This window comes from Artemia sp. Qi Xiang Cuo, chromosome 8 (genome assembly GCF_049724085.1).
Source record: "Artemia sp. Qi Xiang Cuo chromosome 8, ASM4972408v1, whole genome shotgun sequence".
NCBI classification, from domain to species: domain Eukaryota; kingdom Metazoa; phylum Arthropoda; class Branchiopoda; order Anostraca; family Artemiidae; genus Artemia; species Artemia sp. Qi Xiang Cuo.
In genome coordinates, this window is record NC_142801.1 from 33,292,545 (window position 1) to 33,308,964 (window position 16,420).

General features: G+C 34.6%; 1 protein-coding gene across 1 annotated transcript in view; it reads right to left on the reverse strand.

The window, feature by feature from the left end:
• RyR (Ryanodine receptor) overlaps nt 1–16,420 on the reverse strand; it is a 602,377-nt gene that overhangs the window by 111,558 nt on the left and 474,399 nt on the right. Inside the window, 1 exon segment of the mRNA XM_089093383.1 lies at nt 12,399–12,469. Coding sequence (XP_088949509.1) covers nt 12,399–12,469 — 71 coding nt within the window.

Sequence of the window (16,420 nt, forward strand, 5' to 3'; positions counted from 1 at the left end):
CAATTCTTGAATTACAAATAATTAAATTAAAATTAACATTTACAAATAATGAAAATTTATATTTGACAATGTAAACCATAATCAAACACTTCTGAAATACTCAAACTCTATATTTTAAAAGAAATAAAATAAGAAATGAAATTTGAAAAATAAGTAAAATGGAAAATTGACAAGTTAAACCACAGCCAAACAATAGTTAAATAATCCAACTCTTGAATTTCAACGAAAGAAATTCAATATGAACATTGAAAAATCAAGAAAATGTAATTTTGACAAGGTAAACCACAATAAAACACTACTGAAATATTCCAACTCTTGAATTTCATAGAAATAACGAAAAAATTAAATTTTAAAAATCAAGAAAATGTATATGTGACAATGTAAACCACAACCAAGCTCTACTGAAATATTCCAGCTCTTGCATTTCAATGAAAGAAATTCAAAATGAATTTTGAACAATTAATAATATTTATCTTTGAGAAGGTAAACCAAGACCATACACTACTGAAATATTCCACCTCTTGCATTTCAAAGAAAGAAATTCAAAATGAACTTTGAAAAATCAAGAAAATGTAACTGTGACAAGGTAAACCACGACCATACACTAGTGAAATATTCCAACTCCTGCATTTCAACTAAATAAATTCAAATGAACTTTGAAAAATCAAGAAAATGTAACTTTGACAAGGTAAACCACATCCAAACACTACTGAAATAGTCCAACTATTACACTTCAGATAAATAAATTCAAAATGATCTTTTAAAAATCAGGAAAATGTAAATGTGACAATGTAAACCCCAACCCAACTCTACTGAAATAGTCAAGATCTTTCATTACAAAGAAAGAAATTCAAAATGAACTATGAAAAATCAATAAACTGTAACTGTGACAAGGTAAACCATTATCATACACTACTGAAAGATTCCATCTCTTGCATTTCAACGAAAGAAATTCAAATGAACTTTGAAAAATCATGAAAATGTAAATGTGAAAAGTTAAACCATAACCAAACACTACTGAAATATTCGAACTCTTGCATTTCAACGAAAGCAATTCAAAATTAACTTTGAAAAATCAAGATAATGTAACTTTGACAATGTAAACAACAACCAAACACTACTGAAATATTCCAACTATTGATTTTAAAGTAAATACATTAAAAATTAAATTTGAATATTCATTAAAATTTAACTGTGACAAGGTAAACCACAACCAAACACTACTGAAATAGTCCAACTCTTGCAATTCAACGAAAGAAATTCAAAATGAAGTTTGAAAAATCAGGAAAATGTAACTTTGACAAGGTAAACCATAACCAAACACCACTGAAATAGTCCAACTCTTGCATTTCAACGAAAGAAATTCGAAATGAACTTTGAAAAATCAAGAAAATGTAACTGTGACAAGGTAAACCATAACAAAGCACTACTGAAATATTCCAACACTTGCATTTAAACTAAATAAATTCAATTGAACTTTTAAAAATAAAGAAAATGTAACTGTGACAATGTAAACCATAAGCAAACACTACTGAAATATTCAAACTCTTGCTTTTCAACGAAAGAAATTCAAAATGAGCTTTGAAAAATCAAGAAAATGTAACTGTGACAAGGTAAACCACAACCAAACACGACTGAAATAGTACAACTCTTTCTTTTCAACTAAAGAAATTCAAAATGATATTTGAAAAATCAATAAAATGTAAATTTGACAAGGTAAACCACTACCAAGCACGACTGACATAGTCCAACTAGTGCATTTCAATTAAATAAAATCGTAATGATCTTTTAGAAAGCAATAAAATTAAACTGTGGCAAGTTAAACAACTACCGAACAATTCTGAAAAAGTCAACCTCATTAATTTTAATGAAAGAAATTCAAAATAGATATGAAAAATCATGAAAATTTAACTGTGGCAAGGTAAATCACAGCCATACACTACTGAAATAGTACAACTATTGCATTTAAAATATATAAATTCAAAATCTACTTTGAAAAAAAAATTAACTTTTACATTTCATATGTTTTCACCGACAGCACGCTATGTTTATTTAAATACACGTTCTTTTCAACAAAAGTAATTCAAATTAACAATGAAAAATCATGAAAATTAACCAGTGAAACTTTAAACAACAAACGAACGCTATTGAAATATTCCAACTCTTGCATTTCAAATAAATACCTACAAAATGAGCGTTCAAACATCAATAAAATGTACATGTGACAAGTTAAACCACGACCAAAAACTACTGAAATATTCCAGCTCTTTCATTTCAACGAAAGAAATTCCAAATGAACTTTTAAAAATCAAGAAAATGTACCTGTGACAAGTTAAACCACCAACAAACACTCCTGAAATATTCAAACTCTTGAATTTCAATTAAAGAAATTCAAAATGAACTTTGAAAAATCAAGAAAATTTAACTGTGACAATGTAACCCAGAACCAAACACTACTTATATTATCAAAATCTTGAATTTAAAATAAAGAAATTAAAAATCAAATTTTAAAAATCAATAAAATGTAACTGTGATAAGGTAAACCAAAAACACACACAACTGAAAAATTCCATCTCTTGCAATTCAAAGAAAGAAATTATAAATGAACTTTGAAAAATCAGGAAAATGTAACTTTGAAAATTTAAACAATAACCAAACACAACTGAAATATTCCAACTCTTGCATTTCAACGAAATAAATTCGAAATGAACTTTGAAAAATCATGAAAATGTAACTGTGACAATGTAAACCATAAGTAAACACTACTTAAATATTCCAACTCTTGAATTTCAATGAAAGAAATTCGAAATGAGCTTTGAAATATCAAGAAAATTTAAATGTGACAAGGTAAACCATAACCAAACACTACTGAAATAGTCCAACTTTTTCATTTCAACGAATAAAATTCAAAAACAACTATGAAATATCATGAAAATGTAACTTTGACAAGGTAAACCAAGACAAAACATAATGAAATATTCCAACTCTTGCAATTCAACGAAAGAAATTCAAAATGAGCTTTGAAAAATCAGGAAAATGTAACTGTGACAAGGTAAACCATAACCAAACACAACTGAAATAGTCCAACTCTTGCATTTCAACGAAAGAAATTCAAAATGAGCTTTGAAAAATCTTGAAAATGTAACTGTGACAAGGTAAACCATAAGCAAACACTACTGAAATAGTCCAACTCTTGCATTTCAACGAAAGAAATTCAAAATGAACTTTGAAAAATCAAGAAAATGTAACTGTGACAAGGTAAACCAAAACCAAACACTACTGAAATATTCAAACTCTTGCATTTCAACAGAATAAATTCAAATGAGATTTAAAAAATCAAGAAAATTTAACTGTGACAAGTTAAACCACAAAACAACACTAATTAAATATTACAACTATTTCATTTAAATGAAATAAATTCAAATTTAAATTTAATAAAAAATAAAATTTAATTGTGACAAGGTAAACCACAACCAAACACTACTGAAATATTCCAACTCTTGCATTTAAACTAAAGAAATTCAAAATGAACTTTGAAAAATCATGAAAATTTAACTTTGACAAGGTAAACCACAACCTAACGCTACTGAAATATTCCAACTCTTGCATTTCAACAAAATAAATTCAAATGAACTTTGGAAAATCAAGAAAATGTAACTGTGACAAGGTAAAACACAACCAAACACTACTAAAATATTCCAACTATTTCATTTCAACTAAAGAAATTCAAAATGAACTTTTAATAATAAAGAAAATTTAACTCTGACTATTTAAACCACAACCAAACACTACTGAAATAGTCCAACTCTTTCATTTCAAACAAGGAAATTCAAAATTAGCTTTGAAAAATCAAGAAAATGTAACTGTGATAAGGTAAACAACAACCAAACACTACTGAAATATTCCAACTCTAGCATTTCAACAAAGGAAATTCAAAATGATCGTTGAAAAATCAAGAAAATGTAACTTTGACAAGGTAAACCACAACCGAACGCTACTGAAATATTCCAACTCTTGCATTTCAACGAAAGAAATTCGAAATGAACTTTAAAAAATCAAGATAATGTATCTTATAAAATTTAAACCCCAACAATTAACTAAGTAAATTTTAAAAATATAGATAGAATACGTAATATTTTCAAAATGTACTTAGTATTATCTTGAAAATTTAATTTTGATTTGGTATTCAACCAGAATACACCACTGAAATATTTCAAATCTTGCATTTCAATGAAAGAAATTCAGATTGAACTTTGAAAAATTAAGAAATTGTAAGTTTGACAATGTAAACCACAACCGAACGCTACTGAAATATTCTAACTCTTGCATTTCAACGAAAGAAATTCAGAATGAACTTTCAAAAATCAAGAAAATGTAACTGTGACAAGGTAAACCACAACCAAACACTATTGGGGGACATTTGGGGACCGGTGGAGGGCCTTTGGGGCACAGGGAGGGCCTTTGGGGCGCCGGGGGACCGGTGGATGGCCTTTGGGGCACCGGTGGCCCTGTGGGAGCTCGATGGGCCTTTGGGGCGCCGGGAGGGCCTTTGGGGCACAGGGAGGGCGTTTGGGGCTCAGGGTGGGCCTTTGGGTTCCGGGGGGTCTTTTGGGGACCGGTGTAGGGTCTTTGGGACCCCAGTGGACCTGTGGGAGCACGATGGGACTTTGGGGACGGGTGGTGGACCTTTGGGGCACAGGGTGGGCCTTTGGGGGTCCGGGAAGCCTGTTGGAGGCCTGGGGGACATTTGGGGCCTGGGGATGGCCTTTGGGGGTATGGGTGGGCTTTTGGGGGCGCCGGTGGCCCTTTGGGAGCTTAGGGGGCTTTGAGGACCGGGCCCTTCCTGGGGGGTTGGGGTAGGAGGATCGGAACCCTTTGGGGTTGGGTTAGAGGACCTCACAACACTGTTCAAATGAAACTTGTGTATTATAACGACCACACTCAAAACCTCCTCCAAAATCTCTTCAAAAATCTTCTTTTAAAATGTCTCTATCTGTTTCGCCGAAATAGTTCCATAACCTCTCTAAAACGATTTCGCCCAAATAATCCATAAACGTAATTTCAGAGTGTTCCTTTGTTATTGGCATCTCTGTGCTAAGGCATTTCAAAATAATAGGAAACCTTCTCGCGCGCTAAAACAATTCATCGCTAAGATGTTTCTTGCCTAATTGTTTCCATGGCCTGTGGTTATTAATATCCTTTGGAGTTCGACCAGTAGAACTGTTCCCGAGGCAAAGACATAAATGACTTGGATCTATTCCTGGAGAAATGTTTCTAGGGCGGAAATTTTTAAAGTCTGACAGATGATGTCATTGATTGATTGATCTGTCAAGAACGGGAAATTAATTTGTTGTTTCTAAGGGAAATTATTGATTCACGATAGGTGAATTGAGGTCAACAGCACAGGTGTTCCAAGATCGATGTTGTTGTAAGTGCATGCTCTCAACGAATGTCAAGGTCGTTGTTGTTGTTGTTGACGCACTTTGATTACGCAATCAATTTCTCGGAAATTCACTTCCCCCTCGAGTCCTAGATCAATAACATTGTTCCCGTTAGAATTCAATGCGCATGTGCAACCTTCGTCCCGGAGTTATTACACATAGAAACATCAAATAACTCAACCTTGGAAAAAGAGGTCATTGACCCCATTAACCACGTGGTCTCCCTAATGACTCTATGCCCTTATATGGAGTGCAATAAAAGTTGTAGGTGGCAGCAAGGTTGCGTGATCGCGCTGGTATCCCCTTCTCTACTTGAGAGCCCAGTAAACCAAGTTAATTAGTAGCTCTTTATTTGCAAATATGATTGCCCCCTTATAAGTAAAGACATATCCCCCAAAAAATGTTGAAGCGCACGAAGTAAGCTTTCTCCTACAAAATAAATAACCAATATCCTATATCAATTCAAAATTCTTGGTCAACCTTCTTAAAACCATAGGCGGGCGTTCCTTGTTTGCCTCTCATTACAGGAAATCTAACGGTCTTATGTCAATTTTTAATTCTTGGTCTACATGCCTGAGACTCTAGGCAGGCATGCCTTTCCAAAAACTAAAAAACAAGTATGTGTCCAATAAAAGAGTCATGCATACTCCCGCCATTTAAACATTTGCCTCTCAATTACTTGGACTATCTGTCTTGACTTTTCTCTGTCTACAATTAGCCATGTCTTAATGCAACCTATGCAACCTACTGCAAAACACTTGATAACTTCAATTCAACCAATATACCAATAATAGCCAATATACACACACGCAGAAACCCCCTTAATAGTACAGAACTACAAATTATTAACAAAACCCAGTCCTACTAGTTCTACTGTTAATAACTTATTGAACTACCATACCAGGTGAGCCCAATACAGCTGTGCTCAGTCCTCCTCCATCCGAATCTATTTAAAGCTTCAGTCATACCCTTCCGTCAAGTTCCAATTTCCTTAGAATCCTTCTTTTTGAAATCTTCCCCCCTCATTCGGGGACGACCTGCTTTTCGTTTGGCCCCACATGGACGGTAAAAGTACAATATATTTGGCAATCTATCATCCTTCCTCCGCATAACTTGGCCTAGTTGTCTTAGCTTTTCTTTCACGTGGGATCGGTTCATATTTTGGCACAACTTATTGTTTGATATACGGTTAGTCAAACGAGTACCTCAGAATATCTTTAGACAATTCCTCTGGAAAATCTTTAACAAATCTTCCTCAGACTTTCAAAACGGCAACGTTTCAGAATCATACTTGACCATTATCATTACCATGGTTTCCGATATTCTAATCTCGGTTCACAGACTTACCTTATTATTCTTCCAAAATTCCTTCAAGTTTAAAAAAACTTCTTGCATTTGTAAATCATGCAGAAAAACCCGAAATGTGTAAAACTAAGATAAACTGTAATTATAAGCCAAAGTCGTGGCTACGATGACCTCTGTATGTAATTAACTAAACAAAAACAAGTTTTTTAAACTGAAAGTAAGGAGCGACATTAAAACTTAAAACGAACAGAAATTATTCCGGATATGAAAGGGGCTGTTCCCTCCTCAACGCCTCGCTATTTACGCTAAAAGTTTGACTCTGTCTTACAACTTTATTTTTTTAAACAATAAAAAACTTTAGCGTAAAGAGCGAGGCGTTGAGAAGGGGACAACCCCTTTCATATACGGAATAATTTCTGTTCGCTTTAATTTTTAATGTCGCTCATTACTTTCGGTTAAAAAAACTTTTTTTTTTTTAGTTAATTTCTGAACGTTTTCGAATTAATGCAGCTTTGATTTTGGCTCACCGTACATGAATCATTAAAACGAAATTCGCATATTAATTTTCCTTTTTTTGGCTAATTGGCTTTCTCGAAATTTTGTTCTGACGTAACTTACGAATTAACTTACGTAACGAATATCTATATTCGTATGTTTTTATTACGTATATTAGGGAGTTCGCTCCCTAGTCAATACCTCGCTCTTTACGCTAAGGTTCGAATTTTGTCCGAATCACAAACCCCTGAATCCCCAAGGCTGGTTAATTAGAATAGATGGCTCTTTTGAGCCATTATTCTTTTTTATTTTTCGAATTTTGTCCGAATCACAAACCCCTGAATCACAAAGGCCGGTTAATTAGAATAGATGGCTCTTTTGAAAGTACTAAAAAAAACTGTACCGTAAAGAGCGAGGTATTGACTAGGGGGTGAACCCCTTCATATACGTAATAATTTCTGTTTGTTTTAATGTTGCTTCTTACTTTCAGTTGAAAAAAACTTGTTTTTTTATTTAATTTCTGATCGTTTTTAAATAATGCTGGGAAATCTGGCACCCCCTTCATAAAAATGTCCCTTCCCCCAAGGAAACATCCTCCATGGAAAGATCCTCCCACGTATCCCCTACTCTAAACCCACCCCCCCCCTAGTAAAAAAATCCTCCTGAACACGCCTGTATACTTGCCATTAACCAACACTATACGTAAACAATGGGCAAAGTTTATAACTTGCAGCCCTTCCCCCGGGAACAGCGGGGGAAAAAGCCTTTCTCACAGACATATTTATTAGATTTCCGACTATGCTGAGCAAAATGGGTATCTGAAAATATCGATTGGGTTACATCGGGAAATAAATAAGTGGGGGAAGGGTCCCAGTTGCCCTCCATTATTTTGTTCATTAAAAGGAGCACTTGAAGGGTTATTTTTAACTGAAAAACGCCCTTTCATGATATTTTAGGACCACTGGATCAATACGATTACCCCTGGAAAAAAAAAAAAAAAAAAAAAAAAAAAAAAACGCACCCGTGATGTTTATTGTGGCAAAAAATTAAAAATTCAACATTTTTGTAGATGGGAGCTTGAAACCTCTACAGTAGGGTTCTCTGATACGCTGAATATGATGGTGTGATTTTCATTAAGGTTTTATAGCTTTTAAGGGGTCTTTTCCCCTTTTTTCGAAAATAAGCCAAATTTTTTCAGGCGCGTAACTTTTGATGGGTAAGATTAAACTTGATGAAACTTATATATTTGAAATCACAATTAAAATCTGATTCTTTTGATGTATCTATTGGTATCAAAATTCCGTTTTTTAGACTTTCGGTTACCATTGAGCCGGGTCGCTCCTTACTTACAGTTCGTTATCACGAACTGTTTGATTAACCTCTCGGAACTCCTTGCTTTAAAACAGGTCTCCCTTCTGTGGTTTAAGAGATGAAATAAATAAATGTTTGAATATGCATTTTTTTTCATTAAAGCTCCCACGAAACCTCCAATGGAACCTAGTTACAATTAACTAAGATCTAGTTTTCTTTTGAAGACTAGAATAACTAAAGTTCTGAACACATTTTCTTTTCTGTGTGTGAGTGTGTCCTATAGCTGTTTTCTATATTTCTAAGGAGATTTTTTTCAAAATCTGTACTGTTTTTTACATACTGTAAAAAACAGTATGACTTATTAAAAAATATCTGATAAATACTTTTTTTTTTGAAAAACTAAAGCGGAACGGGCAACAGATATAAAAAACAATTGCATCATTATGAGGTCAGCTTTAACTGCACGCAATTATGTTGTAAATGATAAGCAATTCCTAAAATATATTTACTCTGCAGCCATTTGTGAAATACTTCAGATAATGTTTATTGTGGTTACTATAATCTAAGTACTCAATAGATTCACAGTCCATTGTTTTCCGGAGGAAACAAAGGCTGATTACTATGCTGGAAAATCCAAATGTAAGTAACCAAACAATAAGTAAAAATATTCAACTTATGAGACAGCAGCTCTTCCAAATGATTTACAGCCATGTGAAAAAAAAGAGCAGTACGGTACATTATAACAAATATAGCAAACTGAATTGTTTGTACTATCAATATATGCATGTATATACCCAGACCAACACTTTCAAATTTATAGAGGGGGGGGGGGGAAGGCAAATTCAGCAAAATAAAATAGGCTATAGACAATATACGAAAAAAACTTAAATTCTTGAACCCAGCCACTGGCCGTAATGCTCAGCCACACTGACCAGGTGGCCAGAAGCCGGGTGTACTTTGTAGAATATGCTGCTGAAATTTGATGGGTCTAAAGCAGATGACTTGCATAAAGTGGAAGAGGGTGGACTCTGATATATCGCTTAACAGTGATGCATCTGGACCAACACTTGTGGAAGATATAGCCTCGTAGCCCCTATTCCTCGGGAATGAGCTCATCCAGAACAAAGAGCAGCCCCTAATGGCTGTAAAAAAAACATGCCTCGGGAGCAGCTCCTTTGGGTATATAGAGTGTCAATTATGACACAAGAAAAGATCCCTTGAAGAACAATCAAAGTTGGGAGAAAGAAATATTCTTGGTATAGCCTATTCAGTAGAATGTCCGTTTAAAAAGGGAATAAAAATACGTAGGCAAGTGAATGTGGATGACTTTAAACCTTTTAACCCTGTTGCTGATAGAGTATATCCAAACATTCTTCAAAAAGAATGAAAAAAAAATTACAAACCCATAACACTAGATCGCTAAGAGAAGACTTCACTATAGGCTATGTTCCCCAGGTATGGCTAAAAACGAGGAGTTATTATACCTAAGCTTGAGAAAAATGATTACTCAACTCCCATATCTTGCAATTTGATCAGGAGAACTATCATCAACTGAAAGCGATGGAGCGATTAATAAATTAGTGCCTGATTAATAATGCAGGGACCAAAAATTTGGTTTCTATAAACCAAATGGTTTAAGCCGGGCACTCAACAGAAATAACTGTATACCAACTGATACGGCAGATACGGCAAGCAATTTTTTTTGAAAATTAATAGGTTAAATTTCTAAATTTAAGTTTAATATAAGTTTTGAATTTAAATAAGTGAGGTGGTTGTACTTCCATGTAGGAGGGGATGAGCCCTATCGTCAAGGTTAAATGAATTTATGTACTGTGAGGGCGTGTAGTTGTGAAGAAGAGTGAAATGGGAGCCGGACTGTGTGTTACCGATGAATATTTTAAGACTATGGGTTTCAAAGTGCGTTTGCCAAAGAACAAGGTATTTTAAGTTCCTTTATTTCCTGTCTTATAAATTAAAGAAAAGCCATTGAATGGCCGTTTGATAACAATACTTTTGAATAAACATAAATATCCAAAGAAGGGCAAATATACAATGTTATATAAAATAGAATCTCCATATGCTCAGGAATCGGCAAGTAGTCTTGGAGTTAAAGAGAGTAAACAAATCAGACTATTTAAAGGGTTGTCCTCATGGAGATGTGATTTTTTTTTTAATTCGGAGTCTTATTGAGTTTAATTGAGCGGCAGCCGGAGTACACTCAGGCTAACGCTGATGATCTAGAATCTCTCCTAAGAGGTAAATATTAGAATATGGACAGTACATGCGAGATAAAATTCAGGCATAGTCACAAAACCATAAACCGCTATTTGCTTCTGAAAAGAGTGAGGAAACAGTATTCAGAAGGAAATGGGAAGCTCTGCTTGCTCTAAAAATGTATGGTCAGCTGATATCACTAAAAGCAATACCAAGTGATGTAAGGCTGCAAATCACTGATCTGCAGCCATGGACTCAGAGACAGCAGTTGTTAAACTGGAAAAGCCAAGACAGCAGTTGTCAAACAAAAGCCAAGAGGACAGATACCAGCACTTTATTATTGCTTAGGTACAGGGAGCTGCATATTCTCAAGGGTATTATAGCCCCATCGCTTAACTTGAACGTCATTTCTAGATTGCCATACAGGACCGAAATGAAACGGAACAGAAAATAGCACGGCTTCTTTAAAATAATGAAATAATCTGTTTTACGAACGGTTCACAAACTCACGAAAAATAAAGAACTTGAATAGTGATACACCAGAATGCCCCTGGTGTAAAAGAGGATAACAAGTTTTCACCAAGGGGATTTTGATACGTTTTTCCAGGCTGAAATGTTTGGAATAGAACAGGCAGCTAAGAGACTGATACAAATAGATTTTAGTTTTTATTTAACAAGAAGAACAGATGGGGATATATATATCTTAACTGCAAACTAAGCATGTCTCAATGCTTGTGACAATACTGAGAGCAGGTACAGAAGTGAGTAGGGATGCCATGAAGCATTAAACAGATTAGCATCCAATTGCCCCAGTGCGGGCCCCAGGAAACTGTAGGATTACACGCAATGAATTGGTAGATAGAGCTGCTAAGATTGAGGAGTCACCGACATGCTATGGACCGGAGCCATTCATTCCTATCTCTCAAGGTTGCTGGAAACTGGCGATAAGGGGACACAGCTATGTGAAGGCAAAGCAAAATCGGCATAGAAAGGTGGGATACAAAGAAACCTATTAAGCGATTCCCAAATTTGTCCCTACACAGATTAAACATCTTTTACGACTTAAAAGGCATTAAATGCGGATGGTTAGTGAAACCATTAAGAATTTTCAGAATCTTCTCAACCGAAAAGGATGGCATCTAGCACAAGAATGTTCGGTGGGGATTAGATACTAGTTGGAAGTATTTAATAAACTAGATATTACGCTGGGGACATAGCTAGAGTTGGCAATCTTCAACTGCTGAAAAATACATTGTAAGTACGAGAAAAATAAATATTAATCCACTCACCACAAACTTTTTTTTTTTTTTTTTTTGGGGGGGGGGGGGAGGGGGGGAGTGAAGAGGCAATGAAATTAGTGGCCTGAGCTTATGTATGAATATTTGAGAGACCTATACAAAGAATAAAAACGACAAATAATTATTTATAATTGTACCCTATTTCTAAATTTCAAAATCTCCAGCTTTGATGCATATTTTTCAGGAAAAAGGAGAACATCTTATCAACACAAAAAACAAAAGACCATCAAAGTTTTTTACTATGAATACAGAATTAGGCAATTTAGATAATCTAAAATATTAAGTAAAATTAAATGAAGCCAATAAATATCGTTGACCGAATAAAAAAATTTACCTCAACATTCTGTGCTGATTCAACTAGTGTGTCGACCATTTGCTTCCCAATAGTGCCATTCACAACATTTCCTGTAATATAATAAGCATATGCTTAAATCATCAGTAAAATAGAAATTGTGTCTTAATGAATTCTTGCGTATTTCAAGGGACCATTGTTGGCTGTCTGAACACGGTTATAGGCATTCAGACAGCCGAGTATACTGAGTATATTTAGTATATGCTTAACATACCTGGCTAGATTGCCGCCCCTAGTGATTTATCCCATATTCCGGTGATTTTATTTTGACTAGTGATTTTTAGTGATTTTCAATCAAATCTTTTGACTTTTTTCTTTTATTAGTGGATTCTTTAGAATTGCAAGAATACTACAAAAATTCAATGAAAAAGTCACAGAAACACTTGATTTACAATACAATTAGCGTCGGCATTCCATTTTTGAAGAGACATTCTGCTAGCAAGAAAGCATATATTGCCGTTAAAAGTACAAAATACTTTAATTTTTATTCACGTGGCCTGTTCCTTAAATGCCTACTATGTCTGATTTATTAATAATGTACTATAGCTTTTTGGTTGATCCACAACACAAGATTATTCAACCAGGTCAAAGAGATTAGACAGAGTACCACATATCATTATCCATTTCTGATCAAACCACGTTCAGTTGAACTATCAGATCTAAGCGATCTTAATGTGGGTCATAGACCAAGGGGCATAATTTACGAGCAGGTAGATGGGTGGAGGTGCCCCTGCAATTTTGCCAGTGAATGTGAGAAAGCAACCTTTTACTTGCTCATTATTTAAATTAGTAAATGATAAGAATAAAACTAATTCGATCAATAGGTGAATTACCACTGAAACCTGAACCGGCCAAAATCTTTTTCTCAGATGATATATATAAATAATAGGATTAGTGAAAATGGACAATAATACTAACAGAGTATCTACCACATTTTACATAATACATAATATTTGCTAATTACAGCGTTTTACCCAGCCAAAAATCACGGATGATTCCGTGAAGACTTTATAATTTGATAGCTACTAAACTTATTTGGAGACAACTGGCTGAGAAAAAAGCTAGTGTAATATCAAATGTCAGTTTGATTATTGGTTTTAAGTTCAAAAAAACGAAATAGATACAGAAATTAAAATGTCAATTTTATAGAACAACCGAGCATAATTAAGTGTTTTGAAGTGACCTCAAAGATTACGATTTGTTATATTTTTAATTCTCTCATCTAATGTCTGTTTTTTATTTCTCCGAATATTCCCCTAATCGGAAAAAAAACCCAGAATATATTCATGTTCATGTGGTCCTCAGCTCTTTCTGGTACTAAAATCGTAGTATCTGACAACAACAGTATCAAACAGGAAATACTGCAGTCATGTCAAATAAATGATTTAGGTACGGATGAGGCCCGTATCTCGGAAGGAGACAAGAGCATTTGTGTTGTTTCCTTCATGATCCACATGCAAAAAGACAGATGATGTATGGGTAAAAATTGGATTGTGTCACTAGGACAAGATGATGAGGCGACTGGCTAGGAGCCATGACGAATGGAAGAAACATTTTCAGAGGTAATTCCATGTTCTGAAGCCAAATCAATGGGGGACTGGAAATCATTCTTTGTTATTAAACTCTATGGCATCCACAGAATCATAGTAGTAAGTGACCTGGGGGATGTGAACCACAACAACTCCTTATTTCTGGACTCAGCATATTATTAGACAAAATCAATAGTGTATAGTAGATAATACCTAGGAATGCCTTTCCAGTGTATTAAAGCTATGTCCAGAAAAGGCTTAGATATTGTAGAAATTAATAAAGAGCACCATTAGTGAAACTCAGCCGTTTTCTTAACAAAATCAAAGGGTTTGCTACCCAGTACCACCCAAGCCGTAAAAACTATGTAAGACTGTCAATCCACGCTCATTAGGTGACAAAATATTTATATAAATGATTTTTACGCTAAAACAATACAAGAAGCAATTATTTTCCAGGTTAAGAAGTATGACAGAAATGGGCATTATGTTAATTATCAGTAGGCAAAAATGACCAGTAGTCAGTAAAATCTATTGCCCCCTAACCCCAAACATTATGACTAGTGGCAACCCTGCATAGAGCTAGCATGTAAAAAAACAAAACAAGTCTACTGCCTTGATGATTTTAGTACCTTCATTTGTCCCCAGACTGCATCACCATTGTAGACAGTCCCGTATTCTTTTGATCCTCTATGTAGAGTATCTCCTATTTCCTAAGTAAAACCACCATAAGCTTTTTTTAAGACTTAGATAATCGAATACTGCGTCTTTTCTTCCGTTTACAGAAAGGAACTAAATTTTAAACGTAGTGATTTTTTTTTAAACATTCAGTAGATTTTTTGTTCCTCCATATATTAGTGATTTTATTTTTGACGTGGTGGTAACCCTGATACCTGGATATACACAGTATAGGTGAATTGGTCAAAACAGCGTTATGGCCAACCAATAGACTTCACATTCAACTTTTCCAACACATTTTTTCCTCCCTTTTTTTTCCAGGGAAAATTTACTTTTTTGACAAACTTTTTCAAACAGTTCGTGGTAACGAACTGTCAGTAAGGAGCGACCCGGCTCAATGTTAACCGAAACTCTAAAAATTTTGATACCAATAGGTACATCAAAAGCATCAAATTTTAATGCTGACTTCAAATATATAAGTTTCGTCAAGTTTAGTCTTACCCATCAAAAGTTACGCGCATGAGAAAATTTGGCTGATTTTCGAAAAAAGGGGGAAAGATCCCCTAAAAGTTATAGAACCTTAATGAAAATCCCACTATCATATTCAGCGTATAAGAGAACACTACTATAGAGGTTTCAAGTACCTCTCTACAAAAATGTGGAATTTGCATTTTTTGCCAGAAGAAAGATCATAGATGCGTGTTTATTTATTTTTTTTTCTTTTCTTTTCCCCAGGGGTAATCGTATTGGCCCAGTGGTCCTAGAATATCGTAGGAGGGCTCATTGGAACGGAAATTAAAAGTTCTAGTGCCCTTTTTAAATAACCAAAAAAAATGGAGGGCAACTAGGCCCCCTCCCACGCTCATTTTTTCCCGAAGTCCCCCGATCAAAATTTTGAGAAAGCCATTTTGTTCAGCATAGTCGAAAATCGAATAAATATGTCTTTTAGGATGACTTAATCCCCCAAAGTTCCCAGGGGAAGGGCTGCAAGTTATGAACTTTGCCCATTGCTTACATATTGTATTGGCTATCGGGAAGTATACAGACATTTTCAGGAAGGATTTTTTTCTGGTGGGGGGTGGGGCTGGAGGAAGGGGCTATTCGGGAGAATATTTCCGTCGAGGATGATTCTTTGGGGTAAGGGACATTTCTATGAAGGGGGCGCCGGATTTCCAAGCATTATTTAAAAAAAACAATCAGAAATTAAATTTTAAAAAAAACAAGTTTTTTCAACTGAAAGTAAGAAGCAACATTAGAACTTAAAACAAAAAGAAATTATTACGTATATGAGAGGGTTCTCCCCCAAGATAATTCCTCGCTCTTTACTCTAGAATTTGTTTTAGTGCTTTCAAAACAGATATATATTCTATTTATACGGCCTTTGTGATTCAGGGGTGTGTGAATTAAAAAAAATTTTAACTTTTAACGTAAAGAGCGTGGTATTGACTAAGGGGAGAACCCCCTCATATACGTAATAACATATACATAATAAAAAAAACAATAAAAAAAAACAAGCGATACGGCTCAATAGTAATCGTAACTTTTAAAAACGAATTTTGATGTCAATAAATGTATCAAAAGAATGGGCTTATAATGCTGATTCTGAATATATAAATTTTATTAAGTTTAGTATTACTCATCAAAGGCTACGAGCCTGAGAAAATTTACCTGATTTTTTAAAGAGGGAGAAAACACCCCCTACCAGTGAAAGAATCTTAATGGAAATCACACCTTCAGATTCAGCGTATAAGAAAAACCCTATTACATATGTTTCAAGCTTATATCTGCAAAAATCTGCAA